General features: G+C 41.5%; 1 protein-coding gene across 1 annotated transcript in view; it reads right to left on the bottom strand.

Annotated features, from left to right (window-relative positions):
• Positions 1-5,785: 5,785 nt before the first annotated feature.
• Positions 5,786-9,634, bottom strand: part of PCMTD2 (protein-L-isoaspartate (D-aspartate) O-methyltransferase domain containing 2) — a 45,286-nt gene continuing 41,437 nt past the window's right edge. Inside the window, exon 7 of the mRNA XM_077117677.1 lies at positions 5,786-6,352. Within this exon, the coding sequence (XP_076973792.1) occupies positions 6,333-6,352 (20 nt within the window). The 3' untranslated portion in view covers positions 5,786-6,332. The remainder of the gene's footprint in view (positions 6,353-9,634) is intronic.

Below are 9,634 nucleotides of genomic sequence, written 5' to 3'. Positions count from 1 at the left end.
CTAAACATTAGGTCTAAGACCATAAAACAGTTAGAGGAAAATGTAGGGAGATATCTTATAAGTCTTATAATTAGAGGCAGTTTTACAGACCTTACACCTAAAGCAAGAGCACTGAAGAAAGAAAGAAAGAAATGGGAACTCCTCAAAATTAAACATTTTTGTGTATCAAAGAACTTCATCAAGAAAGTAAAAAGACAGCCTACACAATGGGAGACAATATTTGGAAACAACATATCAGATAAGGGTCTAGTATCCAGAATTTATAAAGAGATTGTTCAACTCAACAACAAAAAGACAGCTAATCCAATTACAAAATGGGGGAACGACTTGAACAGACATTTCTCAGAAGAGGAAATACAAATGGCCAAAAGGCACATGAAGAGATGCTCAACGTCCCTGGCCATTAGAGAAATGCAAATCAAAACCACAATGAGATATCATCTCACACCCACCAGAATGGCCATTATCAGCAAAACAGAAAATGACAAGTGCTGGAGAGGATGTGGAGAAAGAGGCACATTTACCCACTGCTGGTGGGTATGGCAAATGGTGCAACCACTGTGGAAGGCAGTTTGGCGGTTCCTCAAAAAGCTGAATATAGAATTGCCATATGACCCAGCAATACCACTGCTAGGTATCTACTCAGAGGACTTAAGGGCAAAGACACAAACGGACACTTGCACACCAATGCTTATAGCACCATTATTTACAATTGCAAGGAGGTGGAAACAGCCAAAATGTCCATCAACAGAAGAGTGGCTAAACAAACTGTGGTATATACATACGATGGAATATTATGCAGCTTTAAGACAGGATAAACTTATGAAGTATGTAACAACATGGATGGACCTTGAGAACATTATGCTGAGTGAGACTAGCCAAAAACTAAAGGACAAATACTGTATGGTCTCACTGATATGAACTGACATTCGTGAATAAACTTGGAATACGTTGTTGGTAACAGAGTCCTTCAGGAGATAGAAATAGGGTAAGATAGTGGGTAATTGGAGCTGAAGGGATACAGACTGCGTAACAGGACTGGATACAAAAACTCAGAAATGGACAGCACAATACTACCTAACTGTAATATAATTATGTTAAAATACTGAATGAAGCTGCATGTGAGAATGATAGAGGGAGGAGGGCTAGGGACATAAATGAAATCAGAAAGAAAGATAGATGTTAAAGATTGGGATGGTATAATCTAGGAATGACTAGAGTGTATAACAATAGTGAAATGTACAATGTACAAATTTTAAAAATGTTTTTGCATGAGGAAGAACAAAGGAATGTCATTATTGCAGGGTGCTGAAAATAGATGGTAATTAATATTTTAAAATGTCACCTTATGTGTGAGACTAAAGCAAAAAATGTTTATTTGTTACAAAATTTATATTTTGACTAGTGCATTTCCTAATATAACTTATGTAGATAGTTTGATTGAACGCCATAAGTACTTGGAATCTCAGGTAGGACATGAGATTTTGTTGGTTTGTCCAGAGTGATGCCTCAATGAATCCCAGAGTGATTTGATCAGTGAGTGGAAAAGTATTTGCAAAGCCCCCTTCGGGGAATGGTGAGAGCGGGGAGAAATTCAACTTCCCCAAGTTGAATTCTTGATATTCTCCCAAGCAGTGTGGACAACCAAAGCTAATGGCTGAGCCCCCAGTCTTAGGGTTTCTTCATACTAAACTTAACCCCACAAAGGATAGGTCAAGTCTACTTAAAATTTAGGCCTAAGAGTCACCCCCAAAAGAGCCTCTTTTGTTGCTCAGATGTGGCCTCTCCCTCCAGCCAACATGACGAGCAGTCTCACCACCCTCCCCCTCTCTGCGTGGGACATGACTCCCAGGGGTGTGGACCTTCCTGGCAACGTGGGACAGAGATCCTGGAATGAGCTGAGACTCAGCATCAAGGGACTGAGAAAAACCCTAGAATGAGCTGAGAATTAACATCAAGGGATTGAGAGAACCTTCTCGACCAAAGGGGGAAGAGTGAAATGAGACTAAGTGTCAATGGATGAAAGATTCCAAACAGAGTCGAGAGGTTATCCTGGAGCTTATTCTTATGCATTAAGTAGATATCACCTTGTTGTTCAAGATGTAGTGGAGAGGCTGGAGAGAACTGCCTGAAAATGTAGAGCTATGTTCCTGTAGCCATGTTTCTTGATGATGATTGAACGATGATATAGCTTTCACAATGTGACTCTGTGAATGTGAAAACCTTGTGTCTGATGCTCCTTTTATCTACCATATCAACAGAAGAGTAGAACATATGGAATAAAAATAAATAATAGGGGGAACAAATGTTAAAATAAATTTAGTTTGAAATGCTAGTGACCAATGAAAGCAAGGGGTAAGGGGTATGGTAGGTATAATCTTTTTTTCTCTATTACCGTTTTATTTCTTTTTCTGTTGTCTTTTTATTTCTTTTTCTAAATCGATGCAAATGTTCTAAGAAATGATGAATATGCAACTATGTGATGATATTAAGAATTACTGATTATATATGTAGAATGGAATGATATCTTAATGTTTTGTTTCTTTGTTAATTTTTTTAAATTAATAAATAAAAAAAAGAGTCAACCAAAAAAAAAAGAAATGGCTTCCCCCACAAGATTGAGTCAGGATTAAAACATGGCTTTTCTGGGGTACCTAATAGGTTCAAATCAGCACAGAGGTAATGTGAGACAGTAACATTGCAAAGGGAAGGGATGGGGATAGATAGTCGAGTTAATCCTCAGACGAGGTCAGCAGCTGAACTAGGGTATTGCTGGTAAGGGAGAGATTCCAGGAGGCCAGTGCTGCTGTCACAAAGGCAGGAGGGCACAGGACCCGGGAGCAGCTCTGCACAGCCAGGGGAGGTGTGGGGTCTCCATCAGCCAGCAGGTCCTGGGAGGACTTTACCTTTTAACCCTGAGTGTGCTGGGGAACTGCTGAAGGTCCTGGTCTCACTTAGGATTGCACAGGGTCACTCTGGCTGGAAAACAGGGAAGTGGCAACTGGAGCCCCCCCAAAAGGTCACTGCCACAGCGGAGGCCTGGGGAGACGCTCTGGATTCTGCATGTGTTAGAAGGTAGGGGAGTGGGGTGTCAGAGCAAGAGCAAGGGGGGCTGAAGCTGGGAGCTGGGGATGGAGCCGCAGTTGGGGAAGCAGGAGGCCTCCAGGACTCACCTGGGGCAGGTATGGCAGGTGAAGTGGTAGCAGCTCCTCTTAATTCCTTTCACAGCCAGGGTGCAGGAGCAGCGTGGCGGTGGCTCTGAGCGCATACCTGCCTGGAGCGCTGGTATACATGCTCCCAGCGGGCGGTGGCAGGACACAGGGGCCGCCTCACCTGTGGGCCGCCTCATGTGTGGGCTGCAGTCCTCTCCAGCATGTTCTCCTCTACAGAGCAGACAGGGGCACATGGCCCTGGAGGAAGGTGCAGGTGGGAGAAACAGGTGAAGAGGTGGGTCTCCCATCTGCTCTGCAAGGTGCCCATCCAGGTGGCCAGTCCTCAGGGCACTAACCTCCCCTCCAGGTGCTGCCGGGGCCACTGGAACCCCAAGCCTGAGGAAAGTGCCTCTGAGCACTACCTTTGCCCTGACAAACTGCCGACCTGCCCAGTTTAGGTCCACATGGCTGTGCTGGCCTCCTGTGGGCTCCTGGGGTCCCGGGTCCAGATACATCCTCATGGGGTGTCTTGGGCATTGACCAGAGGGTTGTTCCAGGAAAGGTCACCATGGGTGAAGATGTGTGGGTGGGGACCTTCTGATATTGTTGTCTTTAAATTCTATGCTCTTCTGGGAGGGAGACGTGCCCTTTCCAGTTATGGCAACATGGAGTGAGCCCCCGGCCAACTCCATCCCGTAAGAATTCCAGAGGCGGCAGGAGAAGAGCGTCCACGGGCCTGAGTGAGTAGGAGGTTCTGGCATCAGTGGGAAGGTGTGATCTGGGATCCGGGCCCAGCAACCTGGAGAGGGGCTGAACTGGAACCTGGGGGCCAAGACATGAGCCAGGCCAGGCCTGCACCAGCCTGTGAGTCTCCCCTGGCTCTATGGTCAGCACTTGCCCTCATGAGGTGTCTAGGAATTTTCCGGAGGAATTTTCCAGGAAATGCCTCCATGCTAGACCATGTTGTCCGTGCACAGAGCTTACGGACGTAGGGGATCCCCCGTTACCACCTTCCTTAAATCGTACACACTTCATGGGTACACAAAAAGGTGCACAAGGCAAACAAGGAGAAAAACACCTGTGGAAGGGAAGGAAAGACAGCCTGGACACTGGAGTCTCAGGTTCCCACCCTCAAAGACGTCCTGGGCAAGGCAGAGGGATCCTGGACAGACCCTGCCCACCGCCCCTAACCCCTACCCCAGCTTCCACACCAAGGGCACAGGGTTGGCAGGCCCGGCGAAGCTCTTGGATTAGTGCCCCTGCCTGGGAGCCCAGCTGCAGAACAAGGAATCCAGTACCACCCTCCCGCACAGCCAGGCCTGCCTGTGCCCAACGATGTGACCTCTGCTCTGAGAGGACACTGACAGCCACTCGGTCAGGTGTCCACTCACCTTCTGATCCTCCTGCACCTTTGTCAGTTTGATTATTCTAGATATTTCATATTCGGGGACTCACAGTAATTATCCATTTGTGCCTGGCTTCTTTCACTTTTCATGTTTTCAAATTTCATCCATGATGTAGTATGTCCCAGAACTTCATTCACGTTTACAGCTGAATAATACACACCATATATTATACCATGTTTTGTTATTGTTCATCTGTTGATGGATACTTGGATTGTTTCTACCTTTTGACTTTTGTGAATAATGGAGCTATGAATATTGGTGTATAAGTATCTGCCTGAGTCAATGCTTTTAATTATTTGGGTTATATACCTAAAAGTGAAATTGTGGGCCAGTGGAAAGCCTATGCTTAAATTTTTTATCATTTTCAAACGTTCTTAACACCCCAAAGGAAAACCCCTTATTCATGAGATAGTCACACCCCATTTTCCCCTTCCCAGCCCCTGGCAACCTCCAATCTGCTTTCTCTATTTCTTATTCTGGCTATTTCATATAGATGGAATCACATAGTATGTGATCTCTCTGTCTGGTGTGCTTCAAGCAGCGCAAATGTTTTCAGGTTCATCCACATTCCTCTTGGTAGCTAAGTATTATTCCACTACCTGGATCAACCTCACTATGTTTATATATTCTTCAGCTCATGGACATTTGGGCTCTTTTCACCCTCTAGCTATGAATAGTTCTGCTATCACCATGTGTATACAGTATTCAAGTACCTGTTTTCAATTATTTTGATAATATACTTAGGAACAGATTGCTGGTAATTCTATGTTCAACTTTGGAAGCAGCACTGAACTGTTTTCCAGTGCAGTCGCACCACTGTACATTGCCACCAACAATGTATGAGGGCTCCAATTATTCCACATCCTCACCAGTACTTGTTATTTCCCATTTTTCAAAAGCATGGTCATCCTAGTGGGTGTGCAGTGATATTTCATTGTGAGTTTGATTTGCATTTCCCTAATGACTTATGATGTTGAGCATGTTTTCATGTTCTTGGTGGTCATTTGTATATCTTCTTTAGAGAAATGTAGACTTGAGTGCTTTGCCAATTTGGGGGGTTTTTTTTCAAAAATAATTTTATTGAGATATGTTCATACATCATATAATTATTCAAAGTATACAATCAATGGTTCACAGTATCATCACATGGTTATGCATTCATCACCATGATCAATCTTAGAACATTTCCATTACTCCAGAAAAATAAGTAAAAAGGAAAAAGAAAAACCCCAAACATCCCATACCTGTATCCTCCCCACTTACTAACCCCTAGTATTGCACTCTACACAAATTAAAGACTTACAATAAAGGTAAGTTAACTAAGACAGTGTAGTATTGTCAGAGATAGATGTATAGATCAGTGGAACAGAATAAAGCATCCAGAAGTAGAGTCATACAAACACGGGCTACTGACTTCTTCTTCTTCTTTTTTTTTTTTTTTTTGGCTATATAGTTATACAATCGCTATTTTAAACATCAGGGCTACTGTATTACAACTCAGCAATTTCTGATATTTCCTTCTAGCTATTCTAATACATTAGAAACTAAAAAGAAATATCTATATAATGAATCAGTAGTCGTAATCATTTGTTAAATCTGAATTTCTTTGTTATACCTCCTTCCTCTCACTTGATCTTTCTCTTCAATCTTCAGGGATATCAAAGTAATGACCATTTTAATTTCTTCGTGCTGGAAAGGGGTGTCGACCTTATGAGGTAGAGGAATGAAACTGGCTGCTGTTCTTGGAAAGACTGGTACCTCTGGGTTTCAGGGCTTATCTGGCATAGAAACAATCTGAAAAAAAAAAAAATACTTGCTAGGTAAAACATGTATAGAGACTTAGAGCCCAGGGTCCTTTGCCTATTTTTCTTTTTTTTTTTTTTTTTTTTTTTTTGTAATTGGGCTGTGAATCTTTTTGTAAGAGTTCTTTATGGGTGCCGGATACTAAACCATTATCAGATATGATTTTCAAATATTTCCTCTCATGTAGTAAGTTCTCTTTTCATTAGTTTGATAATGCTCTTTGATGCACAAATGTTTTAAATGTTCCTAGCTTGTTTTTTGTTGCTCATGTTTTTGTTGTCATATTTGAGAATCCATTGCCAAATTCAAGGTCATGAAAAATTATCCCTATGTTATTGAATAAGAGTCGTATGGTTTTAGTGCTTATATTTAGTCATGGATACATTTTGAGTTAACTGTATATAGTATGAGATGTATCTGTGCTGAGTTGAAACTGTTGTGTACCCCAGAAATCTTTAATCCTGATTCAGATATTGTTGGGTGGGACCTTTTGATTAGGCGGTTTCTACGTAGATGTGTCTCTGCCCATTCTAGGTGGGTCTTCATCTGCTTATTGAAGTTCTTTAAGAGGGAACCACTGGGAAAAAGTTTCAGACTCACCCAGACAAAGAAGTTTGGAGATGCAGAAAGAAAACACTCCACCCCCACCCCGCCCCAGGGAAGCTGTTTGAAATGAGAGTGTGGGAGAGAAAGCTAGCAGATGTCACCATGTGCCTCAGCTGCCAGAGACTAGTTGAACATCAACAGGCCTTTCTTGAATCAAGGTATCTTTCTCTGGCTGCCTCAGTTTGGACATTTTTATGGCCTTAGAACTGTAAACTTGAAACTTAATAAATTCCCCTTATAAAAGCCAACCCAGGGTGGGCCATGGTGGCTCAGCAGGCAGAGTTCTTGCCTGCCATGTCGGAGACCTGGGTTGGATTCCCAGTGCCTGCCCATGGGGAAAAAAAAGCCAACCCATTTCAGGTTTATTGCAATTCCAGCAGCATTAACAAACTAAAACACAGAACAGGGTCCAATTTCATTCTTATGCCTGTGGATATTGAGTTTTCCCAGCACTATTTGTTGAAGAGACTATTCTTTCTCCATCGAATGGTTTTGCAACCTTCTTGTATTAGTCAGCGTTCTCTAAACAGAACCAGCAGGAGATATATGTAAATATGAGATTTATAAAGGTGTCTAAATGCAACCGAGGGAATGGGAGAGTCCAAAATTCATAGGGCAGGCTGTGAAGCTGGCAGCTCCAATGAAGGGTCTGGATGAACTCCATAGGAGAGGATTGCTGATTGAAGAAGCAGTGAGAGTATCTCTTCTTCCTTAAAAGCCTTCAACTGATTGGATTATCTTGTTGATGGGGGACATTCCTTAGTTGACTGTGGATGTAATCAGCCACAGATGCAATCAACTGACTTATGATTTAATAGACCAGCCTTCCGGTTTATCAACCAGCCATGAAATACCTTTGCAGCAATGGTCAGGCCAGTGCTTGCCTGACCACACAACCGGGCATCATCACTTGGCCAAGTTGACACCAGAACCTAACCATCACATCCCTATCAAAATTTAACTGACCATAGATGTGTGTGTGTGTGTGTGTGTGTGTGTGTGCATGTATGTGTATGTATATATATATAAACAGTATCAATCCTTAATGCCACTACCATACTGTAAAAAAAGAATTAACAAAACAATTAGAAATCATTCCAATCTACATGTACAATCAGTAATTCTTAATAACATCACATAGTTGCATATTCATCATTTCTTAGTACATTTGCATCGATTTAGAAAAAGAAATAAAAAGACAACAGAATAAGAATTAAAACAATAATAGAAAGAAAAAAAACAAAAAAAACAAAAACAAAAAACCTATACCTCACATGCAGCTTCATTCAGTGTTTTAACATAATTGCATTACAATTGGGTAGTATTGTGCTGTCCATTTCTGAGTTTTTATATCCAGTCCCGTTGTACAGTCTGTATCCCTTCAGCTCCAATTATCCCTTCTCTTTTTTTTTTTTAATTAACGGAAAAAAAGAAATTAACCCAACATTTAGAGATCATACCATTCTATACATGCAATCATTAATTCTTAACATCATCACATAGATGCATGATCATCATTTCTTAGTACATTTGCATTGGTTTAGAAGAACTAGCAACATAACCGAAAAAGATATAGAATGTTAATATAGAGAAAAAAATAAAAGTAATAATAGTAAAATCAAAACAAAACAACACAAAACAAAACAAAAACCTATAGCTCAGATGCAGCTTCATTCAGTGTTTTAACATGATTACTTTACAATTAGGTATTATTGTGCTGTCCATTTTTGAGTTTTTGTATCTAGTCCTGTTGCACAGTCTGTATCCCTTCAGCTTCAATTACCCATTGTCTTACCCTGTTTCTAACTCCTGCTGAACTCTGTTACCAATGACATATTTCAAGTTTATTCTCGAATGTCCGTTCACATCAGTGGGACCATACAGTATTTGTCCTTTAGTTTTTGGCTGGATTCACTCAGCATAATATTCTCTAGGTCCATCCATGTTATTACATGGTTCATAAGTTTATCTTGTCTTAAGGCTGCATAATATTCCATCGTATGTATATACCACAGTTTGTTTAGCCACTCTTCTGTTGATGGAGATTTTGGCTGTTTCCATCTCTTTGCAATTGTAAATAATGCTGCTATAAACATTGGTGTGCAAATGTCCGTTTGTGTCTTTGCCCTTAAGTCCTTTGAGTAGATACCTAGCAATGGTATTGCTGGGTCGTATGGCAGTTCTATATTCAGCTTTTTGAGGAACCGCCAAACTGCCTTCCACAGTGGTTGCACCCTTTGACATTCCCACCAACAGTGGATAAGTGTGCCTCTTTCTCCGCATCCTCTCCAGCACTTGTCATTTTCTGTTTTGTTGATAATGGCCATTCTGGTGGGTGTGAGATGATATCTCATTGTGGTTTTGATTTGCATTTCTCTAATGGCCAGGGACATTGAGCATCTCTTCATGTGCCTCTTGGCCATCCGTATTTCCTCTTCTGAGAGGTGTCTGTTCAAGTCTTTTTCCCATTTTGTAATTGGGTTGGCTGTCTTTTTGTTGTTGAGATGAACAATCTCTTTATAAATTCTGGATACTAGACCTTTATCTGATATATCATTTCCAAATATTGTCTCCCATTGTGAAGGCTGTCTTTCTACTTTCTTGATGAAGTTCTTTGATGCACAAAAGTGTTTAATTTTGAGGAGTTCCCATTTATTTATTTCTTTC

The sequence above is a fragment of the Tamandua tetradactyla genome, chromosome 1 (genome assembly GCF_023851605.1).
Source record: "Tamandua tetradactyla isolate mTamTet1 chromosome 1, mTamTet1.pri, whole genome shotgun sequence".
Classification (NCBI taxonomy): domain Eukaryota; kingdom Metazoa; phylum Chordata; class Mammalia; order Pilosa; family Myrmecophagidae; genus Tamandua; species Tamandua tetradactyla.
This window is presented reverse-complemented; position numbering and strand designations above follow the sequence as displayed.